Source organism: Hakea prostrata, chromosome 3 (genome assembly GCF_041222555.1).
Source record: "Hakea prostrata isolate BN-2017 chromosome 3, UWA_Hpros_2, whole genome shotgun sequence".
NCBI lineage: Eukaryota > Viridiplantae > Streptophyta > Magnoliopsida > Proteales > Proteaceae > Hakea > Hakea prostrata.
The window spans coordinates 53,517,825-53,543,760 of NC_142602.1; the positions used below are offsets into that span (position 1 = coordinate 53,517,825).

At 38.2% G+C, this 25,936-nt stretch overlaps 1 protein-coding gene across 1 annotated transcript; it reads right to left on the reverse strand.

The window, feature by feature from the left end:
• Positions 1–475: 475 nt before the first annotated feature.
• Positions 476–19,078, reverse strand: LOC149022479 (F-box protein PP2-A15-like). The gene is made up of 3 exons (XM_089150558.1): positions 18,548–19,078; positions 18,349–18,467; positions 476–2,503 (listed from the first exon to the last, which is right to left on the reverse strand). The coding sequence occupies exons 1-3, from the start codon at positions 18,854–18,856 to the stop codon at positions 2,044–2,046; spliced, it is 888 nt and encodes a 295-aa protein (XP_089006684.1). The 5' UTR covers positions 18,857–19,078; the 3' UTR covers positions 476–2,043.
• Between the last annotated feature and the right edge of the window lie 6,858 nt (positions 19,079–25,936).

Below are 25,936 nucleotides of genomic sequence, written 5' to 3' on the forward strand. Positions count from 1 at the left end.
GAGAGAGAGAGAGAGAGAGAGAGAGAGAGAGAGAGAGAGAGAGAGAGAGAGAGAAACAAGGATAACGCTACTCCCCTCCCCTCCCTGTGAACTTTCTTCAAATTCCACCTGACCTTCTCTTTTCCCCATTTCCAGATGAACTTTGGGATCCAGGCAGTCAATCGCTAGGACCTAAAAAAGCTACCTTGCGCAGCATAATAGAGAAACAAGGGTGACGCGATGGACGCAATTTCTACATGGACAATGAAGCCAATTTATTGTTTGCGAATAGCATCCCATAAGGAGACCAGAGAGTTGATGATGAAGAAAAAAGAGAGGCAGAAATAGCTATGAGGGTAACCTAGGAGAGAACATATATGTTTTAAGGTCCAAATGAGTTTGTGTATCTCGGTAGATTTCCGTCTCGCCGGTGAAACGTATTGGCATGAAGACGAAGGTGTTGGTGGTTTTTTTTTTCCTCAAAATTTGTTAAGGGTATTTAGGTAATCTGATATCATTAAGATGGGTAATTTTAGAATTAAAAGAAAATAGATAGCAGTTTTAACGGCAGTCGATGATGGATTGGACTAATCTGCTCAATGAAAATCTAATTTTGAAATATCTTTACTTAGTAAAGATAAAATGGAATGCTAGTGTTTTAAGGTTAAAGGCTTCCATTTGTATTTTGAGACGGCCAACGCAATTTGCTCAAAAAGTTAAGCACATTCTATGCATTTCAGAGATAATATTTTAGTTAAAGTTTCAACGGCCTTCTGAGTTCTAACCTTTGGGATAGTTTCATACAACAAAACACAAGGATGACTGTCGAGTTGGAAACAAACACAAGGATTTTTTATTTTTTTTCATTCTTTTATGGTTGGAATTGGTCCGGTTTGAATACTAACATTTTCCTTGGCCTGAAGATTCGAATTGGGAACCTCTGCCTCTAAAGCTTCTTTTTTCTATACATTCAAGAGTAGGACTCCCGACTTCTCAACACTGACAAGATGAACCCCACACCTAAATATATGGTGACACTCTTAACCTGACTCTGAATTATGGTCCTTTATTACTCTAATTCAAATAAGGAAGACAAATACTTACAACTAACAATATGATTTCTAAGAGTCAGCATCCAACAGTGAAGGGTTCAAGAAAACCCCATGGTAGGAGTGGGCCATTATAGACTTCCCTGTAAATAACAGAAACAGCAATTCGAAAGGTATTGGTTTCCATTTCCAGTATTATCAGTTTCTGAATTCAGACTAGTTCCAGAAGCTCTTGACTAAATTGTGGCTTTCAAGTTCTGTAGTTTTCTAAAATCGATCAGTAGCTTATATCTAAAAACCCAGTCGATACTCGGCTACACTCCTACCTTTTAAAATACTGTCAAATCTGCTCCCCAAAAACCCATGTCCTGTGGGATGGAAAAGGAGATATTGGGCGAGCTGGAGGGACAAATTGGGATTCTTATAGTCCTATTCCAATGCTCCATCCACCATACATTTAGGAAAAACCAAAAACCGACTTCTGAATACTGACAAGATAAACCCCCCCCTAACCCCCCTAACGTGTGATGGTGGGGGAGCAAAATAGGGTATCAAAGGTAGAGCAATTGGACTCGGGTCTAAAGGAAGGTCAGTGTGAAGTATTCGGGTAGGGTACCACTAGAGGGGATGTAGGAAGGAAAAGCAGTAGAGGAAGAAGAGGTGAAAGTTTGCTTCTCAGGAAGAGTCGGGATAAAAATACAGAGTAAAAATAGGGTAAGAATGAGAAATGCCAGAAGTTATACCCTAAAAGAACAACCCTGCAGAGAACTGTGCTGGGTGGGTAACCTAAAAGCCATTCTCACTAACTTGTCTGGAAGAACGTAACAACATAAATACAAATTAATCAAATACATTAAGAAGAAATTTAAAGTCTGTAAAACCACAATGCCAGCACATTACAAAAAGGGCAAGCACAAAAATGAGAAGACCAACCTTTAAACACCAAATCCTTCATAAGTACGAGATATGACACAAGTGCTAAGGATCTCGGTTGTACATTAGGTGCAGTCTGGTGCTACTTCAAAACCTCTTTCTTCTCTCTTAAATTACTAGGGACAATAGACACTGAATCTACACAAAGCCCACCTTTGGAATGTGTACAATCAATCTGCTTCATAGAAAATCTCACTTCTGTTGCATCTTCCGAATCACGGACTGTGAACTCACCTACCTTGTAATCGATCCAGCATCCACGTTTCTGGTTGCCATTTGCATCATCCTTTTCAGATTCATCATCCAAACAGCATTCAAATGATTGTTGCTGATTATCTGAAGTAGATAGTTCAAATCGTACAGGCTTTATATCCCAACCATGAGTGTGTTCAAAACTACAGGTACGTCGACCTAGTCGTTTGAAAAATTTTCCAAGATGAAGCCTGAATGACAAAGTATACACACCAGCAGGGAAAGGAAACTTGACAAACCCATCTACTTCAAACCACCATATTTGCTGCAAAAAGGCCACTACATGGAACCTGCAAATAAAACAGCAATACTACAGTCAGCCATTCATGTAACTAAGTCTCACTGTATCCTGTATGACATATAAAGGGGGAAACACTGGTTTGTTGATTACTAAATTCATTGAACTCACATGAAGAGCACTAAGCACAAAAAGTAACAATCAGTTAACAAAAAGCAACTGACTTCTTTCAACAACTCACTAGAAGTGTGCACTGTGGGCAGCAGGCCAACCACTTATCCATCCACAACAACTTTTTGCATCAAGATGTTTCTACTTCGCTCTGTTTGGCCTTTCACCCACACCCATTGAAAGCAGATTTATGTGGAAGAGGTTTCTGCTGCTCTTTCATAGTTACTCAAGAAAATTTTCGTCACTGTGAGGGCTTTCAAGGAAAATTATGAATCCAGGTAAAATCATCAAAGTGGTTACTAGTCAACGGAGCTACTAGATTAAGTCCTCTCAAAGGATATTCAATTGACTCTGATCTAGGAGGTTGGGGATACATCGCAAACTCATCTTTCCCATATTGTCAAATTCTAGAGACTGTTCAGCTGCCTAAAATTAGCCTCAGGTGCAGGGATTACTCCAAACAGACAGCATCAGTAGGTCTAGGGTATGTGAAGGATTCTCCCCAGACCAGCAATAGAGTATATGGCACATAATATAGGGCATTTCAAAACTTTTTTACTCATTAATTTTGAATTGTAAACACTTAACCAGACATCATTACAGGAAACTAGTTTAAGGTTCAAGTCTAAGTGTGGATCCTAGTTTGATTTTTTGAGTCCTAGCTTCTAATTTGAATCCAAGTATTGTTGGAACCCTAATTAGACATTCAAGCTCTTATTTTCTGTTCAGCTACATGGCAATGAATATAACAGCTCTTAAAAAGCAACCTATGAATTGATGTATAAGAATTACTAGTTTTGAGAATTACTTAAACCTTTTGAGAGTATTCAATGCCCCCTACCATCCATCAAATTCTTCAGGCACCCCAAAACTTCCATATGCAATCCAATGAGGTTCTCCTTTAAGTCATTGCAATTGCAAGCAAGTTCAAGGATATTCTCCCTTGAACAAGCTGTCTCGAGCTACTTCTGCAATGGTGAGTATAAAAGCATCCGGGCTCCCAGCCCTATATATCTTCTTCTAATCCTCTACCCCCCCATAGCCTAAACTCTCTTTTATTCTATAATATGTTCAAGACCTAAGTCACCCACAGCCCATTCCAACTATCAAAATCTCCTTATACTTTGACCACATCACCCCCTAACCTAAGGAGGACAAGATCTCATTTGCAGCCCCATCCTTTCATATAACAATAAAATCTCCATCTTAGATTCTTCCTGGAAAACCCTAAACTTCACCAAGCCCAAACCAACAATCAGTTACCCTTATATTAGGATTGAAACTTTGATGTAGCCTCACTGCGGTGGGGGCCAAAAGCCCAAGGATCCGAGATAAATAGCAGGTAAATTAGGGTTACAAACCCTGCCGCTAGGAAAATATGGGCTGTTTAGGGGTTTTAGGGTCTGTAGGAAAGGTGTTCCAGGTTTGGTTTGGGTTTTTAGGGCTTTGTAGGAAAGGTGCTCTAGGTTTAGTTAGGGTTTATAGAACTATGGTTGTTGAGACAGAGATCTGAATTCTGTAATTTATTTTTTTTTTTTTTTTTTTTTTTTTTTCAGATTCAAATCTCAAGGGCTTTAGGATTTGGAAATTAGGGTTTTAAAGGGTAATTAGGGCGGTCACTTGGGGTCGAGTGCTAGTGGAAGTGAAGGGGTGGTGATTCCCAAAGGGGAGGGGATTCTGTGGTGGGGATTGGGAATTATGGGATCTAGGGTTTTGGGGAGGACGAAAAGCAGCCTAATGGTATTGGAGGGGGTGATTAAGCCAGATGCGATGAAGGGAAAGAAAGACGGAAGGCTGGGGAATGTTGGCTTAGTAGTTGAAGGCTTGGGGAAGAAGATTGAATGCAAGAATACCAATAACCAGATTGCCACAGGAAATTCTTGCACTTGAGAGAACCCTAGAACCCAACTCGATCCTCTATCTCTGCTGTAACTCTCCTTCACTAGTTTTATTCATCAAAATCTGTTTTGTTACAAGCATCAGGCTACGTACTAATAGCCTTTGTTGAAAGACTCCTAATAAGACACAAAAACAAAAACTAAAAAGGACTTCTATTTTAAATAGAGCTTCTATTAAAATAGGACTGCTACATAAATAGACTAACACAAATAATAAAACAAAAGTAGATTAGACTCCTAAAAAATTAGGCCTTGGTGGCTCGAGTAAGACTGCCTCAAGATTACCAGAATACCCCTGGTGCCGAAAATGTGCTTCAACGCTGCTGGGCAGTGCCGTGGGCTGCTGGTCCTGCATCAAACTTCCTAGCACCCCTTGAGAAACTAGATTTTGATTGCAGCCTCATCAGACCATTAAAACTCTAGTCTCTCCTTAGACTCTTTTTCCGTAAACCCAGGAAGAAAATCCTAAACTGTATTTTCCACAGATTCAGCAATAATCCACACTTACAAAACCTTACACCTTCACTAGTGGACTTCCCCGACATCAAACCCTAGGTATACCAACCTTAATTCTAATTTTAGCATAAAATCCCTAGTTTGACCTACCTGAGTTTACCAGTTCATCCCAGGTCCAGCACACTGGATCCTAGCTAGCCTACCAGTCTGGGACTACGTTGTGTAGTCTATGCTTCCCAAGTGACCAGAAAGCAGAGGTTTGACATTTGAATTCAAATTTCTTCCTACTAAACATTAGATCCAGTCTTGTACCCCTTGAAGAGACCTCTTCCAGGACATCTGCAAGCCAATTGCTCTTGCTAAAATCAATGAAGAGATGCCTCAACATAAAAGCTTCAAAAATATGGAGCTTCTGTATGCATATTTGCCAGATGTACATGGCAAGTGTTATAGCCAGCAAAATCTCTTGTTAAACTGTACGAGCATATTATCCAGAGGAATGCTTCTCTCCCAACAAGATTATCTTGAATTTTGCATTGCCTCATTAAGTAAACTGTAAAAGCATTCACTAACAGGAGGCTTATTCCAAAAAATTACCGAAAGGGGAGATGCAACAGAAAAGGTAAACATTTAATGCCTCATATGCATGGGTGATTGGAAAAATCACCAACCACGTCTGTCACTCATGAATATTGAATTTTCATTTCCATATCTTTACTCTTCAAGTAGCCTCCTCCCCTCTCACTCTCTCTCTACAAAACAAATGAACATACAAACAAACAAACAAAAAAGAAAAAGAAGAAAACTCACCTCTCATCTTAATTGTTTCCAGTAAATTATTAGCAGTGTGTGAAGATTGTTTTTTAAGGAGATTTTAGCCCCCTATGCTGTTTCTTTGGGAAGCTTATTCACTGATATTCTTTGGACTGTATGGGAGTAAATGAGACAGAAGTTGATAAAAACATCCAAAGACCTAGAAGAGGCATCATAAATAAAATCACTACCAAAGTGGTTCATTTGGTTGCTCTAAATAGGATGGGGTTGGATTACAACTCATCCTCTAATGTCCAGTCCAAATCTAGCTCATGGCCCCCGAAGCAAGAAACACCAAAGCCTAAGTAGTTCTTCTAACAGCACTCCAGGCAATCACCAACAAGGTAGTTAGTACCAAGTAATCAAGAAAAAGAAAACGCATTCATGTACCAAACCCAATGACAAAAAATTTGGTTAGAAGAAAGTAGAGTTGATAAGAAACAAAATCAAGAGGATATACTACATCCCTCACAATGAGATGACACAATAAATTGATAGGGTACGTTCCAACTTGACAGGTCGCTAGCAGTTCTACCTAAGATAGCTTGTTGGCAAGAAGATTTCATCCTTCAAGTTGTCATAGTGTTCTCTTCAGTGTTACACTTGCCACTCTTCTAAGACTTTCATTTTTCCCTTCATATTATCTTCTTTCTTGTCCACTAAAATATCCATCATAAGCAATCAAGAAAACAAAGGATACAACAAAGACATGGCCACCTACAAATGCCAGTCCAAGCCAGTCCAAGCAGTGAATACTTGGGTAGCTCCTCAACCACTGAATCCAGAAGTTGGATGCTGAGGGGAGCCAAACACGACCTAAGGTATTTTTCTAATAGTTATTATTGACAAAGTTTTCATTATATTTGCATTAGGACATCTGCTTCACACAATAAACCAGGAGACAACAGTTCATATAAATCACATACTATTGTTAATTGAAATCTTGACCATTATATACTTCGGAAGACCACGTCAGTTATAAACATCATCAACTTCATAAAGAATGAGTTGTACAAGTCACAAGTGCATTGAAGCCTTCTGTTGCACCTATACAGCTTCTAAACAGTACCCTTAGGTAATTCAAACAGTTTCAGACATCATCCTTTAACAGTAGGTCTAACCCAAGTAGCAGGACCCATCAATTTTATCTTTAATCACTTATCCAGTAAATTAAAGTTTCATAACCCAATTCCCCCTCAGCTACAACTAGAAGTAATGAATAACCTCGAAAATAGCCTAATTTCCCTCAAAAATTGTTTACTACTATCAAAGTGCAAATTTTTTAAAGTGCATAGTTATCTTTTGTTATACTACCATTGTTATTTTTGTTATTATTTCTAAAATCTTGATAGGCATCAGAAGCATCAGACTAACCTCCCATGATATTTTCCTTACTTTCACATCTTACCATACGAAGTCATCAGGCCCCACTAGTTCTTGCTAATGATGCTTAATCGTAACTTTCCATTACATCAACCCCGTTTCTGATAAGAGAAACTTTAGGTAAATTTATGAAAACACATAACTATTAATACCACGGATACAGATAATATGCAAATAAGGTGATCCACTGCAAGCAAATTGCTAAATCTGGACTGCTGGTTGAAGCCACCTCTGCATCTCGCATAGTTCTGATCAAACTTTTAAAGGTTAGGGTCACCAAATCTGACTGGATGACTTTCATCGCTAAGTCTATTTCCCTCCTTAGAACTTCTAGAAAGACTTTCAGAAAACCAACACTGGTTCCAGAGATACGAAATGACAGACATACTCTCTAAATTCTGGATGTCTTTAATGGGTGAGAATCATGAGACTATAGGTTTTTCCTAACGTAGATAAGGTCACTTAAAGTTTATTTTACTGGAAATAAGCTTTGGGTTGGGTCGTGCATGTATTGGGCCCAAATTTGTCAAGGCAACAAGGCGACCAAAGGGGTTGGCACACCGATTAAGCGCCTAGGCAACAATACAGCGACCAAAGCGGTTGGGGCACATTTTTTTAATACAATTATTTTGTGTTGCATAAATAATAAAGGAAAACTGATATAGTTTTACTATAACAACAACAACAACAACAACAACAATAAGCCTTGTCCCAACTAAATGGGGTCGGCTACATGGATTCTTGCCCTCCAATCAGTTCTGTTCGAGGCCATGCTAGATACAAGGCCTAAGCTATACATATCCTTTCTCACCACTTCTCCTAAGGTTATCTTAGGTCTATCCCTAACTCTTCTAGTTCCTTCAATATGGATTATATCACTTCTCCGTACAGGAGCATTTATAGGTCTCCGTTGAACGTGGCCGTGCCACCTCAAACGACTTTCTCTAAGCTTATCACTTATGGGAGCAACTCCCAGCCCAACTCTAATATAATCGTTTCTTATCTTATCCATCCTAGTTTTGCCACTAATCCATCTTAGCATCCTCATTTCTGCTACACTGAGTTTATCTATATGATTCTTTTTAACAGCCCAACACTCTGCACCGTACATCATAGCTGGTCGAACAACGGTCCTATAAAATTTTCCTTTAAGCTTTAATGGAATACGCCGATCACATAAGACCCCGAACGCACCTCTCCACTTCATCCACCCTATTTTAATTCTTTGGGAAACCTCATCTTCCAAATCACCTCTTTTACTTATGATTGAACCTAGGTACCTAAAACAATCACTCTGAGGAATCTCTTTATCGTCAAGTATCACCACCTCATCATCTGACCAATCATGACTAAAGTTACAAACTAAATATTCTGTCTTCGATCTACTAAGTTTAAAGCCTTTTGATTCCAAAGCTAAACTCCATGATTCTAATTTGGTATTAATCCCCACTTTGGTCTCATCAATCAACAAAATATCATCCGCAAAAAGCATACACCAGGGGACCTCATCTTGAATGTCTTTGGTTAATTCATCCATTACCAGTGCAAATAGATATGGGCTTAAAGTTGACCCTTGATGTAGCCCAACTGTTATCGGGAATTCATTACTTTGTCCCCCCATTGTTCTAACACTAGTCACCGAACCATCATACATATCCTTAACTATATCTATATATTTACTTGCAACACTTCTTTTCTCTAGTACTTGCCAAATTAACGCTCTAGGGACTCTATCATAAGCTTTTTCTAGGTCAATAAATACCATATGAAGATCTCCTACATTCTCTATACCTTTCCATAAGTCTCCTAATTAAGTAAATAGCCTCCGTTGTAGATCTTCCCGGCATAAACCCAAATTGGTTCTCCGTAACTGTAGTTAAGTGTCTCAAACGGGTTTCAATTATTCTCTCCCATAATTTCATCGTATGGCTCATCAATTTAATGCCCCTATAGTTATTACAACTTTGAATATCTCCTTTATTTTTGTAAATTGGAACCACAACACTTCTCCTCCAATCATCTGGCATTTTCCCTGTGCTCATAATCTTATTAAACAACTTAGTCAACCAAACTAGTCCATGGGTTCCTAAGCTCTTCCATACTTCAATTGGGATTTCATCAGGACCTTGTGTCTTGCCGAGTTTCATCCTCCTTAAAGCTTCTTTTACTTCGGATATCGAAATTCTACGTATATAAGTTCGGACCTTAGGGAAATATTAAACAAATATTAAAGAATCATAATTATGAAAGGTTACCATAAAAAAAAATTTAAAAATAAGTTCATCTCATCATAATACAAATATATATAAGAGGAATTACTAACATAATACAATGACATTGTAACATATCATTATGAATTATATATATATATAATGTAAAATTATAAATATGAAAATGAAAGAATGGGGAAAATATTTTTGTTATATGGGGAAAAAATATACATCATGTGGTCTACAATATATACAATTGTTAGCTTGTTGCTCACTTAAACATCCAATCATTTTTGTTTAGGTACAAAATGTCAAAAAAAGTGAATCACTTTGGGGGCGGAACTACAATTGAGCCCTGGGGGGCCCATTTAAAAAAAATTGTACTAGTTCCCTTAATTTTCCCTTGTTTTTCTCTTTGACTGTGTGAAATACCAATATTCCCCCCCCCCCCAAAAAAAAAATATTGGAAACAAATTTAAAGGTAAAGATGAAGGATTTACATGTAACTCTTATTTTCTATCTAAAGGTTATAATTAAAATCCAATTTTTAAGGAGGAAGCAATTAACTCCCAATTGGAAACTAAATCATCATCCCTAAATTTCTCCCTATTTATTCTCTTTCTTCCTATTTATATTCTCTCATCTTCCCTCACGGATGACTACGGAAAATTTTTCTTCCTCACAAAAGATTAAAGGGAATACTTGAATTTCAAAAAGCTAAACTTTTCTCCTAGATGTTCTCCATAGGACTACAATTTGGTATTTTTATTTATCTCTCTTTTTTGGTTTATTTTCTTCCTTTCTCTCTTGATTTTTTTCTTCGATGCTTTCTCCTTTTTTTTTTAAATGTTGAATACGTATGAATAAGAGTATGATTGTATGAAAGTTTCTTGCCCTTTTTTATAATCTATTTATTTTAATTGTGGTTGATTCGTTGAAGTGAGAGAGCATATATTTTTAATACCTCAAATTAAATTCAAATTTTAAATTCAAACCCAACAAAATAGAAATCTATCGTAGAATTCAAAACAAATAGAATAGGAGAGTTTGCAACTTTGTATTATATCTAGACTCTAACACCTGCAACATTGGATTAGATTCTGTATATTTGAATTTGAAAAGTCTGTTGTAGATCAAATAATAAATAGAACACTTCCACAAGCAAACAAATTGGGGAAGAATTCATCCTCTCTAAGTTTTCCTATGAACTTTGAATTCATCTTTTGAAATCTATCTATATTTTTCTCTCGATCTTGAAAACAAAAAGAAAAGAAACTAGGAACAAAACAGGGAATAATAGATTTATACACCAATCTAATTTTATAGTAAGAAAGTTGGGTGAAAATAGGTTTTTTTTTTTCTTTTCTTTTTCTTTCTTTCTTTTTTTCTCTTTTTTCTCTCCTAGTAATCTAGTGAAAATAGGTTACAATCTTACAGATTCCAGATCAAACTGTAAGAAAATAAGATTGAACATAAGTTACAATCTTACATAGGTTCTTATTTCTTGTCACTTTTGATTTACTTCTTACAAAAAGAAAAAAATAGAAAAGAAAAGATAACAATTAACTAATACAAAAGTTCATTATTAAAATTGAAATTACTTTTAAAACTTGTTGTAAATTTTAAAATTTTCTAAACAATTTACTCCTAAAACCCCCAAAAAAATTCCAAATGAATTTAGACAAATTTATATATATATAGTATATATATATATATATATATATATATATATATTATATATATATATATATATATATATATATATATATATATATATATATATATATATATATATATATATATATATATTTCAAGTAAATCTTTATCTTTTTTTAGTACTAAAAATTTTGTAGTTATTGTTCACCCCCCCCCCCCCGGGGATGTTGAATCCTAGGTCTGCCCCTGATCACTCTAGCGCCTAGGTGGCGACAAAGTGGCAACACCTAAAGTGGACCAGCTGAAGTCTTGTGTGTCAAAGAAGCGGCTCATTGACCAGGAGGTCAGAAGACCACCTAGGCGGCTGCTGAGGAGTACATAGGCGAACGCCTTGATAACAATGGTTGGGCCTTTAAACACCATGGGTTTTCTATGTAATAAGCCACTTTTATTGGACTAAATATGGATAGTTAGGTTGTATACAAAACTAGCCAGTTTCTTTACTTAGTCTGGCTACGGCATGGCAAGTGATGAGCACATTTATGTGTGAAATCTTAGGGCATAAAGCATGCATTTTATACACTTAGAGTGGAGTTACCTTGGGTTTTATGTTGTTTTTGCAGATTTTAGAACTTTTCAAGATTTAAGCAAATATTTGGAGTTTTGGGCTTGAATCATGCTATTTTACACGTCAAGAAGTCCATTCAAATTCTCAAATGCAAAAATGGGCCTGATCTGGAGCATGATGGGCTAGAGATGTGTGATTATGGGCCAACTCCGAAATATTGAAGAGATAAAGAAGGCAAATTTGATCTACGGCTGAGATTTTAAATCAAATCTACAGAGATATTATTGAGAGAGTCCAAATGGAAAAGAGTCCTTGCATACCTCAATATCTTATCTCTTATCTTGGATTTAATTAAAGAAAGAAAAAGAGGAAAAAGAATTATATTCAGAAAGAAAAAGAGGAAAAATCCCGTTTTTGAATGCCTCTGTCCAGTTTCGATCAAACCCTTCATCGAACGGTCATCCGATGTCCGATCGTGCTGATTTTTGGAGGAGAGTTTCACGACTACTTAAACCTCAAATCCAACGGTGGAATTATGCATCTGATCTCTCTAAGTCGGCGCGATTACTACGTCAAAACCCTAATTGGTTGAGTCAGATAGAAACCCTGAGTTTTATTCAAATTCAGCCGTGCTTCATATCTCATGTAAACTCTATAAAAGGAGAGCATACTCCATCAAAGGAGAACATGTTCTAGAGCTTAGTAGAAGCATTCTTTCTTCTCTTTTCAGTTTATTTAGCTTTCTTTAGTTTTCTTTGCTTGCATTAGTGAGATTTAAATTTCTAGATTCAATGTTTAGGTTTAATCTTTTTATGTAATGCAATTCAAGTTCAAGTTTCAATTTTTTTAGATTCGTTTTTCTCTAGGTCTAGCAATTGCAGATTTAGATCATTCTAGATCTAGATCTGGTTGTTAGGGTTGGTTGAGATTTGAATCGTTTGTTCAATTCGCAAGTAAGTAACCTTCTTTATTAATCTTCTCTCCTCCCTCCATTCCCGCTTCTATCTACCCCTCCATATTCTTAATTTAGGATTTACTTTCAGCATTATTTATTGTTCTCCCTTCCCCTGGATCCTTGATCAGAGATGCCTACAGTCGTGCCTCTCTTTGGTTAAGGCTTCCTTTTCCTTTTATTGCTTTGTTTATTGCTTTGTTATTTACTTTCTGCTTATTCATTCATCATCTCGGACCACATAACCGGAGCAAGCCTACAGTCGTGCCTCTGCTTCTGGTGACGGGTGGTGTTGCATCTGCATTTTAGCTATGAACTAAATTTTACTGACTGCTTTAACATACTAACTGGTTTTACTTTTTTTTTCCTTTTCTTTTTTATTCTTCGCATTTTTTTTCCTTTTCTTTTTTATTCTTCGCATTTTTTTTCCTTTTCTTTTTTATTCTTCGCATTTTTTTTCCTGTCTTTCATTTATGCATTGATTGTGTTTAATTTATTTTTTGTTTCAATTCGATTGCATTAGACGTATAGATTAGGATCGTTTAGTTTAGTTAATTAGTTAACAAAAATTGAATCATTCCACTCTCGCATTACTATTAAGAAGTTGAATTATAAGTGGTATATCTCCTTGAGATCGACCCGTTAGCTACACGATACCGTGTGCTTGCGGTTACTTTTAAAATTCACAAACAGCAAGCAATAACTTGATCATTCAGAACACGACTCAGCTCTTGCCCTGGCATGTAAAGCTGCTGCTCCAATGCTAAAGTGGATGGCTTCCAGTCACTGTAATTGCAGGAAAGCCTTGGCAGCAGCATTTTACTTTACCAATTTGATGCTAAACAGAAATGAAGTCGAGTAATTGAAGATGTAGCCCTAGATTGAAAGGTATCAAGTAGGGGTCAATAAATCAGGAACTTTTATGAACCAACCATGTTTGAGTAGGTCAACATTGAGTGTGGTGTCAACTTCAGTGTTAGGGCTAGGTCAAAATTAGGGTTTGATAGTTATGCTAATAAGTAATGGGGAGTCCATCAATGAAAGTGTGGGATTTTGCAGATAACATTTTAATGATGAATTAGGTGTTTCAAAAAAATTGGAGGAAAAAGGAAAAAGAAATTCTATGGTTTTCGGTTGGTCAGATCGCAACCAAATCCAAATGGAATTGTTAGGAGGGTATGGGGAATATGTGATTAAACTATGTTAAGTTTTGGATGGATAGATAAAAAGTAACTTGGGGATCACAGAATTAGCAAATTATGGGATTGATTTGGAAGTTTAGGGTTTCTGGTGGTAAAAAATGTGGACGAGCTTTCGATCAAAGGTCAACGGCTGGAGTGCACTTATGAAGTAACTGTGAAAATAAAAACCCAACACTTTAAACAGTTGAATGAGCCAGCATGAAGAAGTCACCCAGCTGAACCTCCAAAAACACCCCCGCAAATCCTGTCGCTTCCCCGGGGGAGGGGAAGCTAGTCCTTAAAATCCAAACACCGTGGGTCCCTCTGCTATTCACTCCCACACAGTGGAGCAGCCGCAGTGGGAAATTCATGTGTGCCTGTGGCTAAGGTAACTTTCATTTGAAATAGTTCTACTTGAACACTAGCCCTCAACCACATTCTCTTACTTTGACTGGTATGGAATCTTCCTATGAATCTATTTGCTCACCTAAATATTCATGTGCAATAGAGCAAACAGGAACAAAATCACTAGAGGCAAAACAAAGAAAATCAAGGAAACCGCATAAAGTGAAAGTAGATCTAAGTAAACTGACACTCCCTTTGAGGATCAAATGTACGTTTAGGGATGATATGAACAAGTTACTGAAGGATTCTGAATCTGCGATGCATATCCAACACAGAATAGGACTATTTTCCTTTGGAATCAACCTAGGGCCAATACATACGGGTGTTGAGCTTTTGTCCCATAGGTTTATGTGGTCATGGGCTTGTTTTATAGGCCTGGAAGTTGAGTGTGTAGGTTAGGTACCAAAATATTTGATTGGTCTATGTTATGTCTGACCCAAATTCTTGTACCTGACATCGAAGATGGACATGTACTGACCCTTTTTATTTTTTTATTTTTGGGGGGGGGGGGGAAGGGGGGAGGGGGGAAAAAGGTGGATGACATGATTTGTGAGATCCACGATGGAAGGCTGGAAGAAGAGGACCTAGGAAAATAGCTCATCACCGATCTCAGTTTTGGATGGAGGAGTAGGAGCGTAGCCCCCACAATAACGGTATGACCAACTCTAACCGTTTACCTGATTCTATAAATATATACCCTAAGTTCTCTTATGGAGTCACTGTGAGATTTGGGAATTTTTCCTCAAGAGTTTTGAGTGAGAGTTGTAACAACATTCTAGCAATTGGTTGAGAGATCTCCATTGTAATCTTCTTCCTACATAGTGAAAGTTCTTCTTTGCACATGGACATAGCACACCGCATTGGTCTGTAAACCACATTAAATCACTATGTTCTTTGATTTGCTTTTGTTCTTGTTAGTGATTTCCTGGTATTCGTTCTAATAGTCTAATCATGCAAACTCTACCCAACTTAAGGGGCAGACTAGCCTCCATCTTATGTTTTATTTCAATTTAAGTTCCCTAGTCATAAGTCTAGTAGGAGTCTTAGGTTTACTAGGTCTTTAAGTTCTATTTCTTTTAGCAGTTCAACTCCCACTTCCATTATAATGACTTAATGAGTTGTAAGGCTGATTAAAAGCCTATTTGGGGGGGGGGGGGGGGGGGGGGGGGGGGGGGGGGGGGGGGGGGGGGGGGGGGGGGGGGGGGGGGGGGGGTGGGGGGGCCCTTGCCCCGGCCCCCCTTATATCCCATAGAGGGAAGAATAACGCGCAGTTTAGTTATACGCTAAGCTGCAGCTCAGTCAAGTCTCCTTTGTTGTTCTAACATTTTCTTGAATAGTGTCTTTGGTAAGGCACCTCCTAAGTGCACTTTGGGTGTCTTAGTTCTGGTTCTGTCAATTAGCTTGAAGATCCAAGCACTAAGTATTATAGTTTATCAATTAATTTGAAGATCCAAGCATGAGGAATTGGTTCAGTCAATTAGATTGAACATCCAATCATGAGGTCTGATTCTGCCAACAAGTTTAAACAATTAACTCTAGGAAGGCTCTAACTGAAGTCGAGTTCAGATCCTTAACAGTGGATGTAGGAGACAACCCTCAACCACCATTAACAGCAGCAATCCAGCTTCATCCAGGCCCCATCCAAAGTTCAAACCAGGTATCATTGGTAGCCCTCATCAATTTCTATTCCCTCATTTTTCCCATTTTCTTCAATTTTCAGACTTTTTCAGAGACCCAAAATTCAAGATCAGATCTAGCCCAATCTAACCATAGATCTGTCCCAAACTAGGAACCTCATCCCCTAACTCAAGTGACATTCCATCCCAATTTCAGCCTCATCAGACCAACCTAACAGTAGATCTGCCCATCCTAATTATTGCCACCCTATTTTCCCTCCACAATCAAGAAACCTGACATCTCCCAAACCACCAATCCAGAATCATTGCAACTTGAAAAGATCATTCCAAGGATCAAATATAAATTCATTTCAAGTTTTATCTCATTCCCCTAGGTTTTCATCCCATCACAAATCTACCCCATATCAAGGAATTTATTAATCTCCCATGGAATGAGCTAAAGTATCCTTTATACCATAAATATTATTTAAGAGCGTATGATCAATAACCAAAAAAATCCTAACTTAACCATTTTCCCTAAAAAAACATCCCATCACAACCCATATCACAATGAACCCCCATATTCCATAACCAAAAATTCAAGAAACTGTTGCTTGTGACCCATATGAGTTGGTTATATTAGAAAAAGATCATGGTCCCCAAGTTCTCTCCAAGTTTCACCCCATTCTAGTAATTTTCATCTCATATCTCAAGAACCTACCACATCCATCCATAATACCCACTACTCTAAATCTCTCCAAAATTATCCAACCACCATAAACTATTTTCTTATATATCCCAGTCAACTACTCCAAAATCTTAAAACCCTAAGCCCTTCATTTTTCAGTTGAGATCCTGAAAAGATAGTCGCAGTACCCCAACTCCAAAATATCTTCCAATTCAGACATCCAAAAACCCATTAAACTTAAGAGGATCTAAACTCAATGCCCATCTTCAAAATATCCACCCAATATACCTAGGATCCTCTAGTCGCCAAGTAATCCTTGATGCCCTTTGAAACTGAATCCTTTTCCATTGAACTCAACCCATTCCATTGATCTCTACCCAAACCACTCCATACAAACCTATTACAACGTATCTGTCACTCCCATAGTTTCACAAGTCGCGGATTCAAACCCGATTGAGGTCATACCCCATATCATTCATGTACGCCATTACTGAAATTTCAAGAAACCCTTTCTTGGTCCCATTTGAGTTGGTTCTCTTAAAAGATCTTAGAAGAACTGGCTCTCATTAATATGAAGCTGCATCATGCACTGGACAACCATCTAGGTTCTAGCCAAAAACTATTTTGGCGTGAGTTAAATTGTAACTTGACTAGCCAATTCACCTAGATCAACCTCATGTCTTTTATCATTGTTCATGTATAATTAGCAAACACAATCCGACTAGACTCCACATGAGAAAAAAAAAAGTTTTATGCCAAGCAACCAGTGCTTGGCTCAACATCACCTGCAGACTATAAACTTCAGAATTTGTACTTCATAACAACTCAATAAAAAAGTATTGCACAACCTTGTCATTTTCTTGTCTAAATCTACAACTTTCACTCAATAGTTTCATCGATCTTAACACACAAAACCAGGAAGGAGAGGAACAACCTGTTTTCTTTGTCCAACAGCATCCTTCCATATTAACAAATGATATTTCCCTTAGCATCCACACTGATAGATTTGAACAAGGATTCCCCCTAATAGACGAATTATAGACCTTTCATATGCTTAAATAACCTTTTTCTATCCATGAGGAATGTTTTGAACAAAAAACAGAAGAAAATTTGCAAACCTAACCGATGAACCTTTGTAAGTTCCACTAGATTCAAGTCCCTGAATCATTAGGAACGCCAACATCATAGTGGCTAAATATGTATTCAGAGGGAATACAGCTTAAAAAGGTTAAAAAGCGTAAACCAACTCCCCATAAATGTGATCACATTGAAGAAGAAAATAATATGTAATCCTTGCAGCAATTCAACCTTTTTCATTAACTACCCTCAATCAAGTGAAAAATTCTAAATAAAGGCATTAAGACCAACATGAATTGGTTAACTATCTCCTCAATTTTCAGCAGATGGCCAAATATCAGGTAACAAAGGGCTATTATAGTACATAACATGAAATGCCACCACCCCTTTTAGTTTGAACACAAACAAAGCTAAGTGGGCAAGGATCCCTGTGACAAATTCCATTTAGTTGGGATGTGTCTGAAGTGCTGCGAGGAGAAAGGCAACGTTAACAGAGACATTGGTAATAGGACAAAGACTGCACTGGCGCTCTTCAATAACACTTTTGAGGGAAAATCAAGAACGCACTGCAAGTATGGCCAAACAAAAGAAACCCTGATTTGCATCCTCTTATCTTTTCCGTTCTCAACTTCAGCAACACAACTCTGATACTACAAACTGTTGAATACAGTGGAGAAAGGACCTAATTTAACAATTTTTCTCTCAAAAGACAGAAAGCTGCAATATAAATACCCCACTAAACTAGAAATTCCAGAACATGCTAAAATGCCCTCTAAAACTTAAAGAAAGTTCATTAGCACAGCGTTTTTAGTCATAAACTAACCTAGATTCTTCAGTAGGAATCCAGTTCCAGTATCGTCGATCTTCAATTCCAGTTATCGACAAGGCTTTAGCAGAGATCGACATACAAACACCCCCAGTATATCTATCTACCCAAACCTCCTGCACAGGACCGATATGTAGAATTCAGCCAGCAAACCCTAAAGATGAATTCAAAAGGTAACAGAATTGAAGAGATTTACCTTGCCGTCATCAAAACTTATGGGACGACAGAGGAGAGCAAAAATATTTTTCTTGGATAGATTCTGATATCGTTCAAAGGGTAACAAATCGAGCAGGTTCTGATAATTAGGGGGTAATTTGGATTCCCAAACAGCGTCAGAAGATGCAGCGCCTCGAAAGGCACGGTTGAGGCGTGCAAGATTGCAAATTTCTGGAGGCGTCAAGTACATGAACACACAGGCTACGCAACTCTCTGGTATATCTCCTAGCCCCGGACCATTACCGGAACCATTCGCCCCTTCCGTCAAGTTTGAGAGTGTCGCTCCCATGTTGTGCCCCCGTCAAGTCTCACTCAACCTTCATACCCATCAGTTTTCTGCAAAAGTAAAAAAATAAAATAAACACCAGCTACTGCCGGCGGTGGTGAAGGTGGCGGCGCCGCTGCCGGCGGTGACAGATTGGTGAAGTGACGAGAGGGCTATAGGCAGTGTAACGAGAAGAGAAAGAGTTTCGTTTGCAGAGGAAAAAATCCAGTCGATAACGAGGGGACTCAGACGAGAAAGGGGAGATTAAACCAATTAAACCAAAGAGACGCACTAAACCGGCCCAAACTGCTGATCATGACACGTGTCAGTATTTGAGATAAGTGGGACCCGCTTTCTACGTAGGGCCCACTTGACAGGTTGATTTACATGCGAGCCAGCGTATTCCATATTTCCATTTCAGCAGAAGGGTTTCGTTAGACGTCAGCAGGTCAAGCCCAGCCCAGCCCAGTCCGCCAATCCCTTTTTTTTTAATATATTAACTGGGACCCACCTATGAATGAAGGCCTAGATCTTTGGTTTGTGTGAGGCCCGTCACCCGAGCACCGGCAGTACAACCTGGGCCGCCGGGACCAGTGGTTATTATAATGTCTGGATTTTATTCAGGCACACATATTCAAGATGTAGGACTTTCCAACCCAGTAGGGCCCATTTTCCTTCATTTTCGGGTCCTTTTCTTAACGCGCAATATGGCGGACGTTGCAAGGGGGTTGCGGAGCACTTGTAGTGTAATGTCAGATTTTGATCTCGATCGTCATTTTCAAAAAGTGCTAAAATTTACTTTTACAAAATGAATGGTTAAGATTTCACTCTTGGCAGTACATTGCGCTGTGCATACACGGCACTGAAACACGACTCCAATATGGTGAACCATTTGGAAGAATAACGCGCATCTCTCTTTGTTACAACGCGAATGTGGTTTTGAATTTTATTTTTTAGTTAAAAGAAGAACTATATTAAGCTCTCAAAAGAATTTCTAGAGGCATTGAAACATGGATTCTGAATGGAAGAAGGTGCAGAAAGCCATTGTACCCTGACAAGATGTTTAAACAAATATCATGAAATAGCGAATCGAAAAATAAACAAAGTAAACACACAGAAATTTAACGTAATTCGTACATTAATGCATTGTGCGATGTTAACGAGCAAAAACGATAAAACTTTTTCACTATGTGGAAGAAATATAGAAGAGATTTCATAATCAATTGCCAAGAAACAACATTATAAGAATTCTCACTTAAATCTATCATTGAAAATCTCAAATCTATCAATAATGTAATAGGCGAACATAAGATTTAAAGTTCATCTCGTCATCAATGATTCATTTACTCTGTCTATCTGGTTGACACTGGTGCAACGTTTAATTGCATCAAAGAGGGATTAGTCCCTACCCAATACTATGAAAAAACTACCCATAGGCTTTGTGGTGCCAATGGCCAAGTTGTCAACTATAAGTTGTCAAATATTTGTATTTACAACAATCAAATACGTCTTAGACATGTTTTTATCCTTGTTAAAGATATCATTACCAATATCATCTGAGGACAACTATTTCTTGAGATGATTAAACCATTTACGGTAACTGATACAGGAAAAACCAACAAATATTCAAGGAAAAAATATCTTTTTTGAATTTTTGAAAAAATCCCAAATTTCTCAAATTATTCAAATAAAAAACATTGCTTTTTCAACAATTAACCAAATTCAAAATCATTTTCCATCATTACAAGTTTCCAAACTTGCATCATATGTTTACAACAAATTTTCAAACAATGCATCATTGCATCATTACATTCCTGACCTATTTATACCTCCATTTTTCGAGAATCTGCATCCGTCCAACATGGCTCTTCCCAAAACCAACTCTTCTAGTACAACCATCAAAACCAAGGCCTCTTATGGCAACAAGTCTACTCAAGCCTCATCTGCAGCCAAGACCAACACCCAGGCTATTGTTGCCTCAAACAAACCCTACTCTCACATTGTTGCTAGTGCCAGCTCCAAACCCACAGGTCCTCCTTTTATTATCTTTGAAAAAAGGCAAACAAAAATGACCACCCGGTCTCAAACCAACACCACCAACACCCCTGGAAGAAGTCAGTATATTACTCGACTTTTCATTCCAACTCTCTTCACCATTGAACCCTTTTGGGCCCAAAGCAATGATCCCTTAACCATTGCCTAAAAGCTCTTTTGGCAAGGTTGGGAGTTTTATTCTAACAACCCGGAAAAATCCCAAAAACATTATAAATACATCCTAATTGACACTAAGTCTGTCATCTGGAAGCAAACAATGGACAGAAATGATCCTACACTGGTGACCCACACCACTGTTATCATTTTAAGGTTGTAACACCTGAAGAATGGGGAATGGCACCGCTTCAGTGTAAGACTTTCTCCAACGCTGAATATCAACCCAACCAATACCATTATTTTGATTATATTGATGCATGGATACATGCATTCTTCTATCAAAATAAAGCAAATCGCCCATTCTTGGTTCTTTTGTTTTTCACATCAAGTCCCTATGAATGCAACATTCCCATACTGGTTCAACCAATGGTGGGCTACTATGGGACCACTTGAGGAAATTCTTCCAAGTCCTATAGCATAAGCCTTCATCATCTTTTGTTTCCATACAACATCTAGTCCCACAACACCTGACCTGCTCAGATTCTTTGTCCATTGCAAACTCGCATGGATAATGTATTGGGACTACTTGATTGCTGAATAAACTAGTGCAATCACCAAACTACACTTGAGAATTACCATGTCTTGCACGATCTTATCATATCAAATGGTGGGATAATTGCGACATATCCAAATGTAGCACTCCGGCTCTCATCAAGTCTTTGACAAGCCTCGAACCAATACCAACAATTTCTTAGGCTTCATCTACCAATAGCAGAAAGGCCAACCTCTTTGCTAAACAAGCTCGGATTGAAGCACAAATTGCAACGACGATGACGACAAGGACGAAGATAAAGATAATGAACAATCCATTAGTGACTCTCTGATGCACCATTGCAATATTGGACAACATGCTCAGGATCCACTAGATGACGAAGATAATCCTCTTGCCTAGTCAGTGGCTTCCTCTCCCTTTGTTGGTGTTACTAGAAAACGCGGGTGAGGTCACGGGTGATCTAAAAATACAGCCAATACCATTGCAAAGGCAAAAGCCTTGCTGCCAATTAATTGCCTGACCAATTACATCCAGTTCCCAGGATGAGAGTTGGGAAACCATTAGCCATAACAGCATCAAAGAATGGCCCGTAAATCATGACAGCAATATCGACACCCTTTTACCCAGGGTAAAATATGGGTAGCCATTACTATTGTGGCCCTGAATAATCTGATGAGTCCTATCAGTAAAAGGACAATCGGTTCATCATTTTGGTTTAAGAATGGTCCAGCCAATATCCGACTTGGTCAAATAGGATAAACCAATCCAGTCAAAACCCGGCTCAGCCTAATTGGGTTAATCACTTTGAACTAGACCAAAAGGGAAAATAGTGTCTTTGACACATGGAGTTCCCTGGAATGGTTCATTATCAATCTTTTCTACATCTAACGGTGCAAAGCAAATATCTACATCCTACGGTGCAAAGCAAATACCCCCTCAAAAACAATATCAAGAGTCAAGATTTGAGCTTCCAATCAGACGAACGAGATTAAAGGTATTAGACAAGATACTATTCATAAATAGTAACCTTATCTTGAACCTTATCTTATCTTATCCAAGAAGATTACAAGAAAATCTCGGGAAAACAATCTGGAACGACCATTAAGATTACAAGAGAATTAAGCGGTCTTCCTTCATTAACAAAATCTTTCCCTCCTTTATAAATAAGAGTGCTCTCAAGTGAGTAAGGGAGTTGGTTTTGGAAGATTATAGAGCTTAGAGGAGTGCTTCTCTAGGAATAGGTTTCATCCCTTCCCCCTATCTCTGTATTATCTTCTTCCATGCTTTGTAACAACGTGTAACACCACGAAAAGATGGTATTAAAGCCATGAAGGTGTGGTGTATCATTTCAACAATTCCGGTGTAACCCAAGCTTTATCCGTGTAAGTCCGGTTATCCTCACCAATGCTTCCGTTACCCTTCTCCTTAAAACCTTATTATTATCATCAATGCATGAAATGGACAGCCTTGCCGCCTTTCTTTTATTTTTGTTGCATCATTTGCATATGGTTGGCTTGCTGCCTAAGTTTCTTTCTTTTAATTCTGTTACGCATTTCTTTTTCATTACTTCTTTGAATTTTTTTTTTTTTGTTCTTTAATTTCTTTTTGCATATATGCTTTCTCCAAAATTTTGCTCATGTTTTGTTTCTTTCTTTTTAGTTTTGGTATTGATGCGTCCAAAATCTGCTCAGCCCTTAGATCTCCTCTTGATGACCTGCAAAACGAAAGCGTCAGATGTGGCCCGACCGCAGGGGTTGGGAGTCCACCTCCGAAGGCTAAGTCAGTTGATGAACTTAATCACAAACGGCTCTACTAGAAGCACAGAGCTAAGGAATAAAGATCTGGGAAAGGTGATCTAGATCGTAAGCCGCTGATAGTTTACGTCTATCAGTAGGTATCTGAATCTAAGTCTGAGTATCAGATTGTGTCCCTCACCTCGTATGGCAGTGAGGTTTATATAGAGTGTACCTTCGAATCTCCTTCGTTGGATGCACTTGAGCCTTCTTCGGGTCGTCGTTGGATCTTAACAGTTAGATCCATTGAGCAATAGACTTCTACTAGTTTGGACTAGTAGAGGACTCCTGAGATAACCTTTCGGTTTTTTTATGATTATCCCTTCGATAATGATTAGCCACAGCCGTCAATTTGAATCTGCCATCATTAGGGTAATTAACATAATTCATCAGTTGAATTAGGGCGTGCTTGTAGCTGAATAAGTTTTCTTCCTCAGCGAGCCATCTTTTGGATCCGGTTCGCTCGGGAGCGAGTCAGTTCCCTCTGTCTCGACCGGGGTCGAGGGTCGAACCAGGTATGAACCCGGTCTGATCATAATTTCTCCATATCACGAGCCCCCCAGACCAAGCGTTCGGTCGATCCCGAGGGCTTGGTTTTTAACTGGGTTCTTCGTCAGGCGATAGTGTCACGTCCTCCCAGCCGGTACCCTATCTGGCATACCCGAGAGTGTGATCCACAGCTCGAAGATCAGGTATCGAGAAATCAACCTCCCACATAAACAATAACATAATCATGAACAATAACAATAAAAGTGCGGAAGATAAACCATAGATCCAAATAAGGAAAGAATGAATCATTTATAAATCAGAGTACTAGATATAATCAGAGTGTCAAAACAGATAAGTAAAGTGAGGCAAAATCCCACTCTACAACCAGCGGAAAAGTAGCTCTAAAAGAGAATAAACTAGACAAAATCTAATCCCAGTAGCAAGTACAATGGGTAACTAAATTTGTGACACCCAGCCCAAATCTAGCCCGGAAACCCGATCTGTTTTGCGTGAAGTCGGGTTTTATTTAATGTTGACTTTGAAGTTTGACCGTGATTTCAGTTTTACTATCTTTGAAAATCTTAGGAAGATGTCTTTGTGGGCCATCTCAGTAGAGGATATGGTGTTTGACCCAAAACCCATGGATATTGATGATGGTGTTTCCTTATGGAAACCTTATTTGATTTGGTGTTGAACTATTTATTTGTGAAGAAGAGTTTAGTTGGACTTGGTTTGAAGACTTCCCTCCATACTAGGTAAGTAGTATGATGTGTTTAAAGAAGCCCATCCAAAAATATTGAAGTTAGGCCCATTAAATCCCTATTTTTGAACAAGCTGTCCAAGCAGTGGCATTTTGGTAAATATCTGTTTTTAAGGTTTTCAAAAGCTTTATTTCTTTTAATTTCGTGGTAAACTATTCCCACCATGTTTTTAAACCTCTAGATAGTGTGGGATCGACCTTTGAACTTCCTCTTTGGCAACCAATCAACCACCGGGGTCAATTTGGTCAGTTTGGTGAAACCCTAGTAACTCTTGAACTCTTTGTGCTATTAAAAAGGGGGAACTTCATGTGTTTCACTCTCAATCTGTTTCTAAGTCTTTGGAGAACGTGGGAAGATCCCTAGATCATCTCCTTCGAAGCCAAGAAAGATCCTCAAGCATCTCTTCAGATTTCTTCATCGGTTTCTCTTCTAAAATGTTGGTATTCAATTCGCTTCTTCTTTAATTCATTCTTTCTTCTCTACTTCTGATTTTCTGATCATGAGAAGGGTGTTACACTACTGTAATGACCTCTTCTTTAATTCTTTTAGCCCTAGAGTGAATCCCCCAATTCACTCTATGATCTTGAAGCCATATGGCGATGACCCTTGAATTTGATTCCACCAAAGCTCTTAATGATACTTTCCCTAATTTCCTACCTATCTTTATTATTGTGGGGAAGGTCTCATATTATTACCATGACCTTCCCTTGTGTCCTCTGATTGAGGAGTTGATCCTTGTTTTTCTTTGGAACAATTGGCAACCCTTTTATTTTCTATTAATTCATTGGACTCTCCCCAAAACCTTTCTTGATTGTAATTCCTTGCCCTAAGGGTGAATCTTTATTCTCCCTAGTCTTTTCGTGGGATACACGGATTCTTGTTAGTAAATCCCTAATTGTATGATTTGAATTTGTTTCCCTTCACTTTAATTGAGAACCTTATTTTCTCTCATTAGTAGACCCTTCCTAATTCCATCTTTATTTTGAAATACTAATGAGATATTCCTTTATCTATCTTGGTTGTTTTTGTGAGAATTAATTATGGGTAACTCTCATGAGAGGTAACCAACTCTTTGAGAGGTAACCATATTGAAACCCTATTGTTCTTTTATCTGTTGGAAACTCCCAACACCTTTTTCAGATTGTGCTTCGTTGTTTCTCTTTCCTTGGGTGATATTTGTGTTAACCTAAACTTGTCACTATATTTTATTCATGATCCATGTTTAACCTAATTAGGATTTCTAATTATTCTTTCTTCGTTCTTGTTCTTGTTTGAGATCGGGAAGAAGATGATGCATTCTTGCAACCATCTATTCCATGATCTCATTCTATTCTTTGAGATCTATGATCATCATCAT